The 21,349-nt window shown below is 41.1% G+C and overlaps 1 protein-coding gene across 2 annotated transcripts in view; it reads left to right on the top strand.

Annotated features, from left to right (window-relative positions):
• mdga1 (MAM domain containing glycosylphosphatidylinositol anchor 1) overlaps positions 1 to 21,349 on the top strand; it is a 163,897-nt gene that overhangs the window by 25,328 nt on the left and 117,220 nt on the right. For both annotated transcript variants that reach the window (XM_023412004.2, XM_023412003.2), the window contains exon 3: positions 19,437 to 19,576. In XM_023412004.2, the coding sequence (XP_023267772.1) occupies positions 19,437 to 19,576 (140 nt within the window). The remainder of the gene's footprint in view (positions 1 to 19,436; positions 19,577 to 21,349) is intronic.

Raw genomic sequence — 21,349 nt, 5'->3', positions numbered from 1 at the left:
GAAGATGTTAATACACTGTCTTGGATTTTACATGGACTATTTCATTTTGTTTCATTGTGGATGAATTGATCTTGGCTGAAAGTTTAAAGGAGTGATGAGGTCGTCCGTTTGATTGTAGGTGGCTTTATGATGAATGGAGAAAGTGACCCCCAACTTTTACCCCTAACTACTCTTCTGTGGAGAACCTCAGTGACCCATAGATCAGACTGTGGTTGTGCTCAGCATGTGTATAAGCTATGGGTGTATGTGTACGGTGTGTTTCTGTGGAAAACAACATAGCTCGCAGTGCAACTGCCCATGATAAACAAAGGTGAAGAAAAAATAGATCCCCTGCACACCATTAGTGGAGTTGATGTTTGTATACCTTTCATAAATCTGACACTGACAACAAAATCTCCTGAACTGTTCACCTTCCACATTCATCTCAAATAGAACTTTATAAGTATAAAATACCTTAAATGGGTGCTTCAATCAAGTCAATGTTTCAGCATCAGATACAATAGCACGTTTGGTTACAAGAGAGTTAATTAATAAGAGCCTCATTCTGTTCTTTTTGTGTATATGCAAATTCTCATTAATTCTACAACAGAGTTATAGACGCAAAAGGCGTGTGTGTGTGCAAACTAACTCGCAAACACACAAAGGATTCTTAGTGGACTCTATTCTTAAGTACATTATAATGCAACAGTAAATAAACACTAAAGAATTTGGACACACACACACACACTACTCACAGGTCCTCTGGATGGGCTCTAACTCTCAGTGCAGGTGAACTCAACTTTCCTCCTTGAGGTTCCCTTTGGAATTTCATTACCTGTACTCGGTGCTTATCGATCCTGTTATAAACACTAGGCCAAGCAGCTGCTAAATTATTCAGTCTGGTTAAATAGGGCTGTTCCATTATTCAGAAGCGTGGCACAGTGTAATTAATATTGTAGAGATATGTGACAGGCCGGGTGGCATTTCACTCAGTGACAGCACATCGCTCGCTCTCTACTTTCTCTTTCTTTATACTCTCCCCTTGTCTTTGTCACTGTCTTTTCTTCTCTTTCTTGTGCTCCGTCTTTCTAACTTTCTCATTTGCTTCTTTTTCATCCTCTTTCTGTATTGGCTCTGTTTCATTTGCTTTTTTTCCCGCTCTCTGCTCCTATTCTTGCTTGACTTTTTAATTTACTTTACTTTCTCTCTGCCTCTCCCTTTTCTCTTTCAACTTCTCTTTCCTGCTCTGTCTCTTTATCTCAGTCTCCCCTGCATCCTCCACTCTTACCGGCTTCTTGTTGTGTTGAAAAGTTAGTTTCAGGACTCAAACAGCAGCTGCCTGGGAATTTGCTCAACAAGCTGTTCTGTGCGTGTACATGTTCGTGTGTGTGTGCGTGTGTGTGTGTGTGTGTGTGTGTGTGTGTGTGTGTGTGTGTGTGTGTGCGTGTCTTATTATTGTGACATATATTTCTTTTCTCCTTCCACAGTGACCCATATTGTGCTGCCGTATTTAACATGTGACAGAATATGCAGTTTGACAGACGATCCAAATCTTTAATCACTCGTGTTGCTGTACATACAGTGTACGACAGAAGCGGAGGAGAAGATGCTATGTTCCTGCTGTATCTCCTACTCATGACAATGTCCTTGGGCAAGATCTTGCTGTATGCTTGCATGCTTCTGTATGATGTGTATAGTAACGACTATTATGGAAACCCCCCATCCTACCTCTATCCTCAATCTGTGCTTCATTACTTATTGCAGCAAAGTACTGCTTTAGAGGTGCAATGAAATACTGCTTTACCACTGCCTGTTCATTCTCAAACGTTTTCCTGATATATATGTATACAATCTTTTACCAGAAAGTGCCACAGCTAAATTCACTACTCGCAGGGCTAGTTAGCTAACAAGTTAGCCAGCTGGCAACATGCTAACGGTATTAAGTCACAATAGCCCTCAAGGCGTCTTCCCATTTTCGTTGCACTATGCAGTTAACTCCCCCTGGCGTTTTGTTCCCAGGATTTCTACATACTTTCATTGAATAAAGAGTTTTATTCTAGACTTACTGTCAGCTAGCAAGCTCATTAACCCCGTTGTTAATGGGACAATACAGTAAGTCACAGAGTTTATCCAAAAGACTCTGTGATGCTCCTCCTCCACTCTTGTCAAAAGACATTTGTGCACTTCTGTCACATAACTGTCTGCAAACCATTGCTCTTCATACTCATTTTGGACTTTGTCGCTCTCTGTACCCTCAAAGGTCAGCATTGGCACAAATTTGCAGGTCGAAGTTCACCAAAACAAACAAACAAACAAACAAATTTGTGGATCAATTGGAATGAATTGATTGCACCATTAAATTTCACCATTTTAAATGCTGCTGTGTAGGCCTTTAGTGATATTGTTGGCTGGCAAAAAGGAGGTACAGGGGTGTTTATTGTAGAGTTATATCCCATGTGTGTGTTGTAACCATGCACACCCTCCCTTGCTGCCACTCACAACTCTGAGCTTTATCAGGAAGCCCACTTGGCCTTGTCCTCCTCTTCTTCATGCAGCCAATTAGGAGCCATCTCCTCTTGCTCTCATCAACGCTCCTCCTCCACTCTTGTCAAAGTTCTTTGACAAAACAGGGGAGAGGAGACTTCAAAAGACTCTGTTGTCTTGTTTTTTTCCCACCATTTCCCTCTTTCTGAAGCCCAGAGTGAAACTACAGAGGTGTTGGGATGACAACACAGAGAACTCAAAGGGCCTGATGCTTTGTGTGTGTGCGTGAGGGTGTGCATGCGCCAAAAAATAAAACTGGAGAAATTGTTAATGCTGTTTGTGATTTTGCATGTACAGTAAATCAATGTGAGAGGTATGTACACCCACACATGCAAAAAATAACGAAATGCTCTCCACTCTCACTGTGCATGGCATGTAACATGCCAAAGACTCTCCAGCTATAGACCTGTATTTGCTGCACAGTTCAACTGTTTCTTTCCTTTCCTTTTGCACACTGAACCGGCTCATTTAAAGGTGTTCATTAAACACTTTAATTTCGTGTTGAATTTCTCACCCATGACCAGTTTCACACTGTTTTTTTAAATGAATTACTATCCTTTTGAAGTATCAGAAGCGGCACTCAGTGTTAGCCTTTCATTCTCTGATCCTTATTTCATATTTGACAAGTTATTAAGAACGTGATGGCATGAACGCTTGTATTAAAGTCTCATGATTGTGTTGTTTTTTAGCTCATTTCAGTGATAATCACCCAATAAATGAACAGTATCTGGTTGTTTGTGATGGAGGGGTTTAGCTGCACGTTCCGGTGAACAGCACAGGACATCAGGTGGTGGTCAGAGCAGGAAAGCAGCTTATACTGTGTTAACACTGTTTTTTTTGTTGTGCTATTTGTCTGTCTCTCTTTTGATTTCTTACCATTTGTCCTTTCTCTAACTCTTGTTATCATTCCCACTCTTGTCTGTCTCTTTGTCAATCTGTTATTGTCTAACTATCCACCCTCCTCAGGGGTTTTGCGTCTGACTGTTCTCAGCTGATAGTAAGTGTTACTTTAATTAATGCTGTTAAAATATCTCATTGTTGATGAGACACTCTTTGTCTCTCACACACATTTAGTCACAGAGTAGATTTGTTTTTCTGGGCTTTATTTTGCAAATCTGAGAAATATGGTTTTTGATCCTGTAAAGAAAACGCCTCAGAAAAACATGTCAGTAACCTTTTCAAGCCATTGGGACCCTTCAGGCACTGTTTTCCAACCCTCACTGTGCTCCCAAACCATAGTTTTAAAAAAATACACTAGTACTGCTGTAATACTTCTTATTACAGCAGCAATAATTCTTATGCCTTGCTTCTCTTACCTTGTTCATAATCAACACACTGTCCTTAGGGTATGTAGGGTATGGGGTATGTTTGCAATGTCTGGGAGGAGACAGACAAAAAGAAAAAGAAAAGGTGGATAGGCTCCAAGATGTGATTGTTGCATCGCAGTCAATACTCGTGTGTGTGAGGAGAATGTAATTCAAAAGTTACCGTGGAGAGAACAAACAAACATGTTGTCACAGATTGAAATGGACCGTGCGCTCACCATCACGCACACTCCATTAAGAAGCACAGATGTCCAGTTCTACTTTGTGTTTCAACTGGCTGCATATTTTTTCTGTAAGCCCATGATTGGACATGATGCCTCTACTCTGGCAATGAATTTTGGGGCTTACCGTTCATTCCTGTCAGATAAGTCGGTATGTGATGCATCATCAGTTGGCAAATAATCCATCGGGATCTCTATCTGCCTTCAGTGTTCCTCTCTCTGTATGAAATTGCAGTTTGGCTCATATATATTATCATCACACATATCAAATATGTCGTGGAAGACAGAGGCTTTATCATATTGAAAGAGATCTAAGATATCTACAGCAGACAGACGGACTGACAGGAACAGTGGAAAACTTTTGGTAAAGTTTCTTTTCTCAGAGTCTTTTTCTTTATTCTGTTCAGGTTCTTTTCTCCGCTGAACAATCTTTACTCTGTCTGAAGTAATTTGGATAGATAGTTTTTTTTTTCTTTCCCCAGGTCTCTGAAACATCAGAAAATTATGAACATTCAGAATCAGGAAGGGGTCTTTTATTACACTGCTCTTTATATAACAGTTTCCTCAGCCCATAATTTATGGAGACCTGGTGTGATTAATGATCACCCCTCCCCCCAAACAGTGTGAAACACACTAGCGAGAAATTCCCTAAATGTCTACAAACCACTTCGTTTAGGTAAAGAAGAACTTTAAATTTGACATGAAAATGCATTCAAGTTCTTCAGCTCTGGATTACACTACAGCCTCTGTTCTTCATGGGGGGAGGAAGTCAGAGATCGTGTGTCCAGAAAAGACAGGAAATTAACCGAATGTTCAGTTCATGCAGGACAAGTGAACAGAGGACCTCAGTAGTCACTGCAATACATAATATAGGTAGGTACATACATAATATATAGCCTATATGTGAGCCATTAGTTGCACAAGGGAGTGCTGTAACATAGTGGCACTTTGAGAAGAAATTTTATATAGAGTCAACTCTTTCATTTAATGAATGTAACTTTACAATCAGCAAAGAAAGAAAAGCTTTTGACTGTATTTGATTTACAGTTGGTTGATCTGGCTGGCTTGAGTGACACTAAAGTATTCCGGTTATGCAGAACTACATTTCTTTATTAATTCACATCTACAGCTAATTAGAGGCTTATTCAGAATCATGTTGTTGTTGTTATTATTGTTGTTGTTGTTGTTGTTTGTGTGGGTTTCCTCTCACAGGCCAAATACAGATCATGTGAACAGGAAATGATCCGTAAGTGTGAAAGTGACTGTTAATGTGTTTAAGTGTGTTGTTAGCCCAGTGATAGACGGGTGACCTGTCTCGGGTGTGCTCTGTCTCTTGCTCAGTCTATGCTGGGATTGGCTCCAGCCCTCAGTGACTCTAAACAGGATAAGTGGTCCAGAAAAGGAAAGGAAAGATTTAACATTGCTTGTGGTGTAGCATGTATTATATCTTCTTTCTCAGCAAACATTACATTTCAAGCTAAAAAAGAAATAAGATTCACACTTAGCTACCAGATTAACCTGCAGACCCTGGCTTTTTTTTTTTTTTTTGCATTGACCCATCTTTGGCTTTCAAGCCAAACAGCCACATCAAGGTTATCCTCTGCGAGCTATCCCTGTCAGGTTTGAGCGCACAGCTCGCTGCTCCAATTTCATCTAAGGGCTCATCCAGGGCAAGCCTATAGCAGATAATTCATCATAGCTGATGGTACTGGGTATTACACACACATGCACACACACAGACACACATTTGAGGCGAGTTTCACTTTTCACTAATTCAGTTTTTTTTTTTTCAGTTTTTCTCACTGGAAACTGAATTATTTAGCTTTCTGAGGTACATTAAAAGAGACTGTATAAAACACACACAGGCAGGAACAGCATACGGTATGTGTGCATCTGTATGTGACCTGTGTGTTCAGTAAGCAGTCAGACCCATCTTCTCATTTCAATTACCATTAATTATTAATTACATAAACTGCAAAGCACAGCACATTGAATTGAAACTCTCTCTATAACGTCACTGACTAAAGAAATCTCCCAACTGCAGTTATCCTTGAAACCTTCCCCACCTCTCTTTCTCCTCCTCTTTCCCCTCCCTCCCCCATAAACTCTGGACATTGTTTACAGTGGACATCATGTAAGAGAAACGGGGGATCATTTTCAGAAATGTTGTATTTGTTGTGTATTATAAACCACTCTGATGATGTGGTGATTTCCATAACAGTCAAGCTTAGTGAACGCCGCAGCTTGTATGAAGGGGAAGAGTTTTTGTGAGCGTGTCATCAAGCTGAGTTGTTTTCCAGTGAGACAGATTTACAGTTTCAAAAAACAGTTGCTAACATGCAATATCTTCTTCTAGCCCCCCCCCCCCTCCACACACCTTCAGTAGCTGTAATTACCATGGCTTGTCTTTGCCAAATACACCAGATGTTAGCTCCCCGCAGCCTACGCCTTAACAGTCTTACACAGTTCTCTTACTCTGAATTAAACAGTTAGCAGAGGGGCAGAAAGCGAAAATAGCATCACATTTCACTTTTATCTTGTAGGTATCATAAACACCCGACACAAAAAACATGATTGCTAGATTTAGTATACAGTGCATGCTCTCACAATGCATGAACTGTAGTTACTGTAGGTTTACAAAACCATATCCAGTTCAGATACTGTATTTTTTAATGGGTCATTTAATCAGTTAGTGCCTCACATTTTATTTCTGGTGCTTCCATTTTATTCCTCTGCTGAGTGAGCGAGGTCTGTAAATATGACAGTTTCTTAACTCTGAACTCCTTGTCCTTTGTCCTTTTTCCTGTTGGAAGACGCATTCACAACAGTGTTTAAAGGTCCCATATTTTACACTTTTCCTGTGTTTTATTTATAAGTCTTGATGTCTATAATAAGATATATTTGTGGTTTTAAGTACCAAAAACATCACAAGTATAGTTTTACGTCTCCTCTCTCACACTGCTCTCTGGAGCTCTAGCAAGAATAGGGTATTTTGTGTCGGGCTCAGGGCCTCCGTTTCTCACGGATTACTTTAGTTTGGTAAAGGCAAATGCTGATGGTCAGTCAGTGCTGAACTGAGCTAAACAGACAGTCAGGTTCAGAATGAAATGGTCCAAATTTGCACAATTTTGCTGCGTTGCCTCAATGTTTTTCTGTCTTGTAGCTTGCTAGCTGACAGAATGACTGCTTCGTGTTGTGTTGATAATAAAGTTAAATAAACAAACAGAACAAAAAAAAATTCATTTAATCCCGATAGTAACTAAAAAAAGGCACACATTAATGAAGTATTATTTATTAATTAGTAAAATGGCTCAGTGATTCTGTGTGAGCCCAATACCAATATCCAAAGTGTGGCTGTTTTGACTTCTACCTCACAGGGAGTTCCATTTGAGATATGAAGTAATTGCTGCTTTCTTGCTTTTTCTCTCAGTGTCTCGCTCTCTGGGGTGTCACCATTTAGTCTGTATCTCTCTCTCTCTTAATTCTTTATCTTTTTCACCTTTTCTTAGTCTCCCTCTCTACATGATTTACACATTGCACTTGTTAGGACCTTTTTTTATCTCTGCCTTTCTTCCTCTGTCTCTCCCTATTTAAGTCTCAGCATTTTTCTGTCTGTGACTCTTCTTCTGTCTTGTCTCTCCCTCTGTCTGTCAATTTCAATTTTCCAGTTTCAGACATTTTATTGGCATGGCCGTTAAAACAGAGAGAATACATAATATCTTGCCTCTTTTCTACATCTTGTCTGCACCCTATTCTGCTGCACCCCTCCCCACACACACACACACACACACACACACACACACACACATACACACACACACACACACACATACACACACACACACACACACACACACACCTACCTCCCTCCTTACCTCCAGCTCTTACTCTGACCTTTTATTCAAGCGTTTCTTCTCGCTCTCCTCTCCTTTTTTTCCGCTCTCCTCTCATCCTTTCACAGTACCTCCTTCCTTCCAACCACTTCACCTGAACTGACCACTATGCATAGCCGGCTGTTCTGCTGCAGTTTCCTTGGAAATGCACAAACGTCACATGCGCACAGATGAGAATTCTTTTTTTGTTCATAATGTGTCTCTTGTTCTCTGGTTCTGTTTGTCTGTGTGTGTGTGTGTGTGTGTGTGTGTGTGTGTGTGTGTGTGTGTGTGTGTGTGTGTGTGTGTGCCATCAGAGTGAGTTGGAGCATTATGGTTGAATAGAATAAGGTCAGGTTGACAGTCAGGCAGACTGATGATGTGGGGCACATGACCCCACACCACACCGCCTTGTCTCCTCTCCTCTCCTCTCCTCTCCTCTCCTCTCCTCTCCTTTCCCTCCTCTTATCTTCTCTTCTCTCCTCTCCTTTCATAGTATAGTCACAGAAAATAGACAATCTCTTCTCATTATGCCCATCCTGCTCCAGAAACATGCATCAACTATAACCATATGTTACACCTAAGGTGATTTGTGTGGCATATGCTGTACAAACACAAAAGGATACCACACACATACACACACACACACACACACACACACACACATATTTGAAGAAGCAAACCCTTTGCTGCAGTTTCTAAGCCTCGCCAGCTGTTACTGTCCTCTGCCTGTTTCTCTCACTCTCTCTCTTTTCACTGCCCTCATTGTATTTTCTTGTCTTAGCAGATGCTTGTGTTGATTTGAGAGACCCAGAGGTTGGTGGCACTGATGATGTAGGAAGTGTGAAGTGCAAATCTCAAACATCACTTACACGTCTACGTTTTCTAAAGGGAGGCATGGCTTGTGAATCAGTGGCTGCTCCGTCTCGTCTCTTGCTCCTCCTCTGTCCTCCAAGATTAATTTCTTTCACAATGATGCTAAACATCACAGTGCAGGGGTAACAGGACAGTAGGCATAGAGGGAGTAGATAACCTGTGACAACAGTCAAGAGATGAGCTTAAACATTAGATAGCAGGGGTTCATAGTTTTCCTGTCAGGGTGTTAATCTCAGTCTCAGACTATTAAACAATGTGAGTGATTTTATTCTGAAAATCCCCAGGAGGGGGCTTACAGTTTAAAGTGGGAAGTGTGTGTGTTTGTAAGAAAGGCCTGATCTGACTTGTTGGTTCAGCATCAGAAAAACTGGATAGATTATGCTCAGTTAAGATCACCTAACACACAGATAACAACAATCACAAAACGTAATACTTGTGATGATGGTGACTTTACACTTAATTAGTTGGAAAAGAAATCTGCAAGAAGCCATGATGTGTTCAATTATCCTCTGGCAGAAAGCTACTGTTGCTTTGAGCAGCACTAAGCTCCACTCAGAGCAATGTGTGTGTATTTTACATGTGTTTAAGACTGTATCTGAACACTTTAAGCTCTAATCAAGGTATCAGTATGTGCGGTTACAACTCTACCCTCATGCTGATGTATTGTTCAGTTTATAAATAAAGGTGATTGAGAATGCTTTTTTCTTTTCTTTGAGATTAATAAAACGAACTTCTCCAATTTTCAGCAAAAGGAAAAATATTGTAATATATGTTTTATAATAGAGTATGAATATATTGTGTAATTTAAGGACAATTCGGCCTCCTTCCCGAGTCATACTGTTTTAGCCAGTGTACATTCAGTCTGCATGGCACTGTCCTCAACAGATCATCAGTACTCAGCATTTCAACAATATCTGTGGCCAAAGCAGCACATTAGCAAAGCTTCACCCGTGTCTACACAGGATGCGTTCAGGCACAGTATAGTCTCAGTGTAGATCTCTTGTATTTTGGCCTTGCTCAGAGCCCGACACACAATCAACGTAGTTACAAGAGAAAAGGCTTGAAGCATAAAAATCCAATTTTGGTATTGCACAAGTGAAACACAGGCCATCATGTGTAAACAGGTGCATTGCAGATATTCCCTTACCTTCCAAATGGATAGATAGTTTACTCCCATTTAAACCTGCCACAATTGGCTATTAACATTTGTTGAGTGCTAACATTTAGTCTGCTTTACAGATGGAAATGTATTCTATCTGAAAAACCAAAATCCTATTAATAAGCAGCCAGGGCTTTTGAACCATAGAATCCCGTGTTTTCACTTCCCAAAGAAACTTGTAGTGGATGCTTGTTCATCTTCTAAGGCCCATTTGGTCAGGTGGAGATAGGTAGAGGCCGAAACTGTTTTTGTGTGTAGAAGGGTTGAATATCAACACAACCGGTAATTGTGCCCATGAAACTCAATAAGGCTGTTAGCCGGTGTGAAATAAACTGTCAACATCCTCTTCCCTCCTCTTCTTTTCTTTTCTCCCCACATCTTTTTTTCTGTTCTCTTCTCTTCTCTTTGTGAATGGAGGTCTTACAAAGAGGATGCCAGTCACACATATCTCTTTATTGTCTCCATCCTCCCTCCCTCCCTCTCCTTGCACTCCTCTCGTCTCCCCCTCTGTCCGTCTGTGCCAAAGATCTGAGCGGTTTTCATCTCTTTGTGGGGACGCTCCCCTCTCTCTCTCCTCTCTTTATCTTCTCATCCTGGGAAAGCTAAAGAGCGGCAAACACACTGCTATGGAAGAGTACGAGTCATGTTTGACCGCGCTCTACAAACCCCCGATCACTTCACATCACTCCAGTCCTCCACCACAGGCGTAACCCAGATTCCTCCACCTCTGACTTGTTGTCTTTTCTCTCTGTCTTCTTTTTCACCTCCTTTGTCTATGTTTCACAGGCAACTGTCATTTTATGCACATATTGAATTTGCCTGTTTATGTGGCTGTGGCCTTGTATGGCCCGAGCCCTGTTTGCTATGAAACTGTTTTCCAATAAGACGTGCTTGTGTGTATAATATGAAGGGGATTTGCAGACTTAAATGGAATTTGACCTTCCTCTTTGCTGGGTTAGTTAGATTTAATGAAATTTCTGGATTTGTTTTTGGACCTTTTTGGTATCCTATGAGCAAAAACCAAGCGACCATAAGAGTGCAAAAAAAAAGAAAAGAAATTGAGCTTTCTTTAGGATCCAGGTGAGGCATAGTAATTCTCAGGAGCTGAAACAGTATAGAAAAGATGAAACTGGCTGGACAACATGGAGGTCTTTTGAATTTTCTTCTTTCTTCCCTTTCTTCTTGGATTTTATGCCCTGCCTGCCAATAATCTATACTGAACAATATTTCAAAGAGAAGGTTCACTGTCCTTGGATATGATGCTTGCAGGGCTGCCAGGAAACCGCTGCCCCCCTCCCTTTCTCTTTTCCATTACAGTTTTTTTTTTTTTTTTTTTTTGTTTCTCCAATTTACCCTCTGCCCTACAATGATCCACCTTTATTAGCTTCTGCTGTCATCTGACACTTTTGTTGATCACACAATCTCTTTGCCCTCTTAAAGTGACTGTGGTGGAAAACACACAGTCGCTCACTGACAAACACTGCTACACACATGCACTCCAGGTATCACAGTATATATCACACACTGTCAAGCACACCCTTACATGCCGATTTAATGATCGTAGAAAAGCCCTCCATTGGTGTGTGGATACTATGAATGAAAGTTTAATCAAGGCTCTGGCTTCGGCTTTATGTAGTCAGTACTGTTGGCTGGCAGAAACACTCTTAACTATCTCCGCCACAGTCGTCCACGTGGGATACGACGGTGGAGTAGAGCTTCAAGCAAATACACATAAACACACACACACACACACACACACACACACACACACACACATACGTTAACATTAGCAACAGCACAAGCATGCATAGAGACATGCACAAACAGACTAAACATAAGCCAAACAATAAGGAGAGCGCTAACTCCTGGACACACTGAGATTCAGTATTTAATGTGCTGAATAGATTTCTCTTGCTTTTCCTTTTCTTGTTATGTATCAGCATTTCACCGTCTCTGTGTTTCTTCTGTTTGAACTCTGCATTAAGCTTCCAAAAGTGTGCTGCTGATTGGTGTGTATATGTGTAATTTATTCACATGCTACTGCTGGCTTATTGTCTTCTCCTTCACAGTGGTGATTTAATCAATACCTCTCAGTATGGTGTGTTTTCTCAAACAGGTGACATCTGTTTCCTTTCTCTTTCTTCTTGACAGACTAAAGAGCTCCACAGCCATAGCATATTATCTTGTTTTTCTTGTCTTCACCATACCTCTCAATTCACTCTTCTTCTTTTTTTTTGCATAACAATCAGGTGTCGTGCATTTAAAGAAAATACATTTATTGACTCGCCAGGCTGGGCTGGGTGATACGGCTCAGAGCACGGACATCCACTTTGATAGCAGAGACGGAGCACAGAAGTCTCTTCACTAATTCATCTGCACACTGGTCTGTCGGCTCCCGTGGCTTCACCTCTTGTAGGAGTCTTTGTTCAGTCTGTCCCACTTATAGATGCCTCCGTTTCAGATATATTTTCCACCTTTCCAAGACCGGTTCTGATGTAAATATTGAACACAAACAATATTGAGGTTTTTTTTTTGACACAAATATAGAAATTCAAGGATAGTTCATATTAGCACAAAGTCTAATATATATTTTTTTTTTCTCTCTCCATAAAGTTTCCACATTCGTCGCCCTCTGTGTTAGAGATCAACAGAATTATGATCAGCTTAAGTCATGACACTTTGTAATTGGACTCCTTGAACAAAATGTTCCTGTGTTTGAATATCTGTCTCCTTTTATGGTGAAGTTAAGTGGCTGGACTTCACCATTAGACTGTGCATGCAAATGGAGATCAGTAATATCACTTTTTTCCCACCCGTTTCTTTCTTAACCTTTGAATTTGCTTGAAGGAAAAATGGTGAAAGGGAACTTATATTCAAATGAAGATGGCTGCAAAGCCAGAATCAAATTAGAAGACACAAGTCAGTGAACTAAAAGGCAGCTTGCCGGTGTTTATTCAGGCGCAGTCATGGTTTGGAAACGTGCCATTGAAATCAGCACCAATGAAATTTATGTTTGTATGGAAGAAACAACTCTAGGGGAGGCTGCATCTATGTAGTGGTACAGGGAAACCTTTAGGTGACTTGAAATATGCTGAAGACTGATTGAAGGATATGTAGAAAAAAGAACACCTGTATGTCTATTTGTTCTTTTGTTGTGTGTGTGCGTGTGTGTGTGTATATGTGTGTTTATAAGAGTGTGTAAGCAGCAGAACAGCAATTTACAGTTGATTGAAAGAACCAAAGAGGTTACCGAAGGTTAGTCCTTTCATTTATAACGGCCATTTAACGGTCAGGTCAAAAGTTAAATCAATGTCCCAGACGCGTTTTGATATCCAGCTCAAATCGAGCCAAAATGAAAAGGCTGGGGTCATGACATCAACCATTTGATCTCGCTCCATCCTGTCTGCGGAGAAGAATCAAGATAAAATGCTGAGGCAACGTGAGTCACTCTGACTTTTGGTCATAAGGCTGTTTTTGTGTGTGTGTCTGTGTGTGATTAGTGTTTCTTTGGGTCAGATGAATACTTCCCTCTATTGCAGTTAATCGATAAAGCCTGTGACTTTTCTCTTGGGTACCCACTCTCCACTACTCTTATCTTCTTATAGCCCTTGTTCTTTCCTTTCCTTTCCTTTCCTTTCCTGTCCTGTCCTGTCCTGTCCTGTCCTGTCCTTTCCTTTCCTTTCCTTTCCTTTCCTTTCCTTTCCTCTCCTTTCCTTTCCTTTCCTTTCCTCTCCTCTCCTCTCCTCTCCTCTCCTCTCCTCTCCTCTCCTCTCCTCTCCTCTCCTCTCCCCCTCTCCTGTCTACTCGTGATGGCAGGGGAAGGGCCAAAGCATCTAAATGGTCTCTTGTGAATGAAGTGAATTGAGACAGAGCTCATTGGCATGCATGAGCAGCTCCCATAAAGTAACTACGCATATCAATCATGCTCTGCGTGACTTCATGTTCGACAGGATTCATGACCTTCTGTGGGAATCCTCTGGCAAGATACAGTACAGTACATGGACACACACGCGCACATGCACACACAAACACACACACAAACACACACACACACACACACACACACACACACACACAAAGACAATGACACATGCATGTACATACGCTCAATTTTTCACCAGTGCACACACACACAGACACACACTCTCTCTCATTCACTCTTTCAACCACAATCACACAGACGCTGCTCAGCACTCTGTCAAACTGTCACTGTGGTTTGACACCAGCTCTCCTGTCTCATCATTAGTTTTAGTGAGAGATGTCCTGTCCCCTCAACAAAAACAAACATGGCAGGTGGCGACAAATCAATTAATCAGACGAGGCATTTGCCGATAGTTATGTTTCACTTACAACTAATGTGCATTGAATGTCTCAGAAAGTTTCCAATAATGCATGGGCAACACTTTCAATCAGCATCCCCCGGAACAGTTTTGATCGATGAATCGTCAGATAGATTGCTGTCAAAACAGCAGCTTTCTATGACTGATGATCAGCGTCCATACTAACTGAGCTGATGCACCTGGCACAACACTGTGCCAGGATTTCTACACTATAGGGTCTTCAGCCTTATTTATGCAATTGATTCCTTTACTCTTCTGTTGCCTGTTTAGGATCCTGTATTTAAACTGCATGAATATCCCCAGAAAAATCTGTATCATCACTCTCGTGACACCTGTTTCAGTTACATATTTTCACAATTTAAACAATTCTATGTAGAGATGAGAAAAAATGGCAGTGAGACTAGAAGAGAGAGTCGGTGTCTCTGGAGTGTAACAGGTTGCTTTGTTTGCATCACTCCTTTGGTTTACTTTTCCCAATCCAGCCTCTTCTCCCACTGGCCTAGCTGTCAGTCTCTCTTCTTTGACTGACTGTATCCACCTACTTCTTTCTCTATCTTATGATTATTAGCAACTACTTCTATTCCTTCTACATCTATTTTGTTTTCACCTGACTCCACCTCACCCACCTCACTTGCCTTATCAAATCCCTGTTTACATTAATACATCTCTGCCCCTGCTCGTCTTTTATCAGTCTCATTCTTTCTGACTCTCTGCTTACTGTTTGTCTCTCCTGCAACATCAGTTTTTTCTTTCCTTTTTTTCTTTTAGTTTCTTCCCTATTTCTCTGCTTCTCTGCTTCTCTCCCACGATCATGCCCCCCTTCTTCCTCTCCCTTCCTCCTTTTTTGCCCATCCTCTCTCCCTCTCCCGCCTCTTTCACCTCCTCCTCTCTGTTGCCTTTCTTTCCTCCTCCCCCCTCTTGGTCTCTCTTTCTCTAGTCAATCAGACAGTTGAAGCAGCCAAGCTGCCGGAGGCAAGAGCAAGAGCCGCTCTGTCCGACCTCCCTCCCTCTCCGGAGAGGCAAACTAATGCCGACACGCCAATAAGTTGTAAGGAGACAATTATTCACCATTTATATCAGCTCTCCGTCTATCTGAGTTAGGGCTGCATACCTCTGTGGCTCCCTGGTCTGTTACTCCACAATGTTTTTCATCCTTTTATCCTTTCATGGGTTAAGTTTTCACTGATGGATTGGTGAAGATTTGCACTGGGGAAGCTGTAGCCTAGAGGTTACAGTTTGCCTGTTTCTTGAAGATCATTGGTCAAAAGTGAGCTAAAAGGTGGGAGAAGGGTAGATAAATAAGACATGATCTCCCCTCCCACAGCAACTGCTATCAACGTGCCCTTCAGCAAGGCACTTAACCCCCAATTGCTCTACTGGATCTTCCCAGTATCCAGCAGATAAAGACCGTAATTACACCGGGCAGCTCCCATGAGTGAATGTGTGTAACTGCATGAATCTGAAGCTGAGCCTTTGATGAAAAGGAACAAATGTGAACAGACAACCAGCCGTAGTTGAATTATGATTAAATGGGACTTTTCTTCTTTATTAACAAAACTAAATCACTTGATCTATCTTGGAGAGTAACATTTAAAATCTAACTTATATTTACAGCTTTGGGTTTCCATCAAGTCCATTTGAACATTTCCCCTTATGATGTTTACTGCTCCTTAGTAAGATGGAGAGAACTTAACAAAGCAGCCTGTTTAAATACAAGAGTAATGTAGTATACTGTGTGTGTATGTGTGTGCGCACACATGTGTGTATTTGCATGCATGTGTGTACATGATGGAGAGAAAATGGCTGTGGTGCACTGAGGTTTTTGTGATAAGACTGAAAAGTGAATGATTGACTGCTCTGCCGATGAGCTCCTCAAACACAATAGTGGATATTATGAAGAGTACAGTCTAAAGGAAAAATGCCTTGAGATAACTTGTGTTGTGATTTGGTTCTACATAAATAAGCTTGAGTATCGAGGCTCATACTCAAACAGACATTCACTCACATTGTTTCTACAGCATATACACTAAAATCAACATAAGCCGCGTTTCCACCGCAGGAACTTTCCCCAGGAACCTTTTGAGGAACTATTCGTGTTTCCGCAGCAGGAACCAGGGTCTAAATTTAGTTCCGGGGCAATTGATCAACCCCCAAAAAGGTAGTGGTCTGCAGTGCTGAACAATTCTGACTGGTCAAGTACTATTTCACCCGCAATGTTCAAAAATCCGCAGCGAGCGAGCACCGGGCGAGCAAACACATTTTCCACAAAAAGGTCCGGGAGAAGGTAAAAAAACTGAAACGGAACTTAAAAAAAAATAAAGGACCTCAACAACCGGAGTGGCTATGGTTGCCACCCATCACGTATAATACGGGATCATCCTGTATTTGAAAATAAAATGCTGCATCCTGTATTGAATGAATACGGGACGCAGTTTGTCCCATATTTTCATTCATGTTATGTCCTGAAAGTGCTGTGAATAATAATGATAGTGGGACTTTAGGCCGTGGTGGAAACGTAGACAACAATGGGCCAGAGGAAACTTTTAGTTCCTGAAGAAAAGTACCTGGAACTAAAAGGTTTTGGTTGAAATGCGGCTGTACACTCACTAAAAATACATACCAACTGACATTGTGGGAATCACACCACAAATTCTTTCACTTTCTCTTTTTTTCTGCGAAAAATCCACTTTCAGAAAGCAAGGACAAGGAGCAATCTCCAAAAATGCCCACTTTTATAAGAGGAGACATATTTCATTTTAAACTGGGACAGCCTTTGGAAGAGGCTATTGTAAGAGTGCGCTTCTTTGTGTATTTATCTACCTGGCTTAACAGAACAGCCAAAAGACAATGGCACAGGTTTTTTTAAAAAAAAAAACACATGGTTGCAGCCAGAACTTAATCAGACCTATTGTATTTTCCATTCTCTCTCTTTCCTTCACTGTTTCTTCAGATAAGAAAATAATCCTTATCTGATAAAGCTGAAATGTCATTAAAAATTGTGGTTTCTTCCGTAGCGATGATGTGATGATGAGGAAGGAATCTCTGCTGACACCGGCTCAGTTGTATATAAAAAAGTTTATTACAAAAACGCACAGCATCGTTTAACAAGCATCAAAACAGCCTGTGAGAGGACCCAAAGCCAAAAAGGATCTTCTCCCGTTTTTCCCCAAAACCATACAATTTATAGGCTGAATAACCTCTAGTTACATATTCATGACCTAGCTGATTCCTAATAACCTATAGAGGTACAGAGCCAACATTTATGTCCAAACATGGTCATTCGATATGAAGTTAAAACATACCGTAAATTTTATTATGAAAAACAAAAGTCAGCTCTTAGGAATGTTTTGGAGACAGGAACTGAGGGGGTGCTCACCCTCTTCTGGCGCCTGATCTCTCTCTAGGGTGTCTCCTTAAACATTCCTATCCTTAACTCAGACACCACAAAATGTACAGCTGTAAACTACGAACGGCTCCAGCTCATTCCACAAAGGACAACACACAGAGACAGATTCTGAGCCTTCTCTAATTCTGAACATGATTTCTGGCTCCCGATCGCGTTCTGCGTTGTTATGTCCGATCGAGGTTTAAGGTGAACAGGCCGCACACTTTCTTCCTGTCTGCTCAATGATAACAGTTGTAGAGAACAGTGAAGATTTGTTCTCCCTGTGAATCGATGCTAATCACATCATTGTGCTGCACTGTCCCCCACGCCTCTCTCTGGGGCTTCACACTCCTCTCTGGCCTTTTCCCCCACACCCGCTGCTTTTCTCGCTCTGCCTCTGTCTCTCCCCTCCTCCCTCCTGTCTCCCCTCATCATAAGGGAGGTGAAGCCATCTGAGGCTACTTGCACGCAAGCCAGCCCTCCTCTTGGGTCAGTGTTGTGTAGACTCTGATATTGTAGTTATCACTATTGCAGAGATTTCCCATCATGCATCTATCATCCATTATTTCTGCGGCTGCCGGCACGACCTGTTGTCTCCTCAGCATTGTAAAAAAAAAAACCTGTGTATGGTGCAGGGCAATATGTTGAAGAACATTAAGAAGATCTGAGACCAGATCTTGCTTTGGTTTTTACTTAAATGTGTCAAATTAACTATGAATTTTGCTACTCGCCTTGACTATCATACCCCCGTTCACTGTAACTATTGGTTCTCAAGTGTTTGAACCAAGGAACCCAGTCACTGAGAAGCATCCTCAGAATGTTGTCACATTAATGACATGACGGTATTTGGTTGTGATATTTGAGTTTTGGATTGTTACTCAGCACGGCCATAATGCTGCCTTAATGCTTCTGACACTGGGCAAAGCTCACAGTTGAGAAACGAACATGCTGAAATCTTTGGTCCCAGATTTGGAGCTTTGGCGAATTAAGACGAGCATCAGGAATGTAGGAATTTACAAACGAGCCAATCAAAATACGACATAAAATGACATAATGCTGCTCCTGCAAAAAAAAACAAACATATTACCTAAAACTCACTCTGCAGACTCGAAAAGTGATTCTCCCCTGTTCTTCATTTTTTGATGTTTATCGATCACTTTATTGTCATGGGCGCTATTAAAACATGAGAGCAGATAGACGACACAAGTTAAAGACATGTCTCTTTTTGCAGATGTTATCATTATTATTTTGTAACATCAGCGCTGTGATTTACCAAGCAGTCATTGCACCATCTGACATACCTCAAAAATGAAATCATCATCATTGTCTACATTGTATAAGACAAAACCTCTGTCCCAGAGTGAAGAATCAACCTTTTGACCTTCTAATGGAGACCAAACTTTCAATTTTCCAATAAACGTCTGTATCTCTTGTCAAACACCAACACGTGTAACACCCCAGCATTTTTGTAAAAGGCTTTGTTCATGCAGATGCAGGAGTAATGTGATATATTTATTTATCTGAGTCATCGATACTAGCACTAGTATTACACATACACCCACAAGACAATGACCTTTCTTGTGCTGCAGAGATGTTACTAAATATGCAATGTGGTTTGTCTCCCTCTGTGTTTGTGTGTATACGTGTATGTCCGCATGGCTACATGCCTGTCTCTGCCTGTGTGTGTGTGTGTGTGTGTGTGTGTGTGTGTGTTTGTCCATGCGTTCACTCACAGCTCCAGCCAATGCCCAGATCGTGCACTCAGGCGCAGCATGTAACGTCAAGGATGATAACATCAGCGAGAGAATCTACACCATCAAAGAAGGAGACACACTAGTGCTTCAGTGTATTGTTAAAGGACACCCACGACCACAGGTAAGCTCCCAAGCCACCTGCTGAACACGTGTGTGCCAGAATATTTATTAATGTACTGTTTTATGTACATGTTAATGCTGATCCTGTAATCCAGAGTGAGATTTGAGACTGAAGAACATGGACAATAGAGGCTCAGAACACAAGCTCTCAACAATCCAACATGCTTTACTCAATATTCAATATATATGAACATGGGAACTGATGGATAGAGAGATTGACAGATGATTTGTGTTTGGATGGATGAATGAAGCTTTTTGGTCAAATTACACAGATATTAATATACTTTCTGAAATGGTTTCTTCAGATTAAAGCTGTCTGATAAAAATGTGTGGAGTACATTGCTTTAAATATATATAAATAGAATATGATCAAATAGAATAATCAACATCAAGTTGGCTCTTTCATTTTATTCTACATGCATATTGATATAGATAATCAAACCACCACATCAGAGCCGTGCATGTTTCTGAAAATAACACCCGTCAATCCTCCAGCCAATCAGAGTTGAGTACTGTCCTAGACAATGGTGTAATCAATGAGCTTAGATCAGCACTTATGTCTGTGTCTATCATCAAGAAGTTTCAGATTTGCAGAATTCGACTTAAATCTTAGTGGATTGTCAATATAGGGCTCAGATTTAAGCTAACATCCAAGCTAATGTGGGAGTCTCATTTTTCCGACACAAATGTAGCAAGGCCCAAGGTCATAACAAGCTATTCATGTTGTTATAACGCATGAATGCCTCCTTAAATTTGCCAAAATTTGACTTTGTTTACATGTATATGCAAGCATGTTTGGGGGGAAAAACTTGCTGGTGACTGAAAAGACTGCAGGTAATGTGGACATGTTCCATGATTACTTACAAAACATGCCCTGACCTGGCTAGCATAAATTATATGATGTATCCATGAGCCATTACTCATATTTCTAGTGTCAGTCTGCTTCTGCTTGTGCTGAGTCACACAGTCTCTGTCTCTCTTTTACTCACCTTACAGTGGCACAAACCAAAACCATGCCCTGAACCAACGATCTCGGTTGGACATTGATGTCAGTTGGCTTTTACCTGAGTCATTTGTCTTGTTATTGACACCTTCAGTACATTTGGTTTAGAATTATACAAGTTGTGTTGATGAGTAGGGGCAGCACTATGTAGAGAATATGCTTTGTGACTTGAAGGTCATGGACTTAATTCCCCAGAGCGGCAGGCTAAATGTGCTCTGCCTGCTGTAAACAGTTACTTACAATTTACTTACAGTTTGCCTTTTAGCAAGGCGACCTATGCAGCTTAACTAGTGGATCTTTCACATATGGCGCATACAGATATAATACAAAACACAAGGATCATGTGTTAAAATGAATACATGTGAGTCGGCTATGTGATAAGTCACAGTATGAAATCGTTTGTTGTCCAGCGCGTACTTTTCAGCACGTGACTGAATTTCCTCCAGTCCTTTTAAACTGCGTTGGAAATAAGTGAAGAAGAACAAATGCTATTATACAACAGCCCAGACTGGGACACGCATGCTGCGTTTGGAGTGCAGCCAGTTACTTGGTTTAAAAAGAGCATTCATTCATTCTTCTCTAAAGACACATGCAATATATATTTAAGGCCACATACTATATGCCTGTTCATACAAACGCACAAAAAAAACACCTAACTATGCAAGCAATCGTACATATATTTCAACAAAAACACGCACACACACACACACACACAGAGAGCAGTAGTCTCAGCCAACACTGGACACATCTGGTTTCCTGGGTTGAACTCCA

This window comes from Seriola lalandi, unplaced genomic scaffold (genome assembly GCF_002814215.2).
Source record: "Seriola lalandi dorsalis isolate HSWRI2012SDOR001 ecotype SW California unplaced genomic scaffold, Sedor1 jcf7180002054474, whole genome shotgun sequence".
Taxonomy (NCBI): domain Eukaryota; kingdom Metazoa; phylum Chordata; class Actinopteri; order Carangiformes; family Carangidae; genus Seriola; species Seriola lalandi.
The sequence above is the reverse complement of the archived record's forward strand: the minus strand, read 5'-3'. Positions and strand labels throughout refer to the sequence as shown.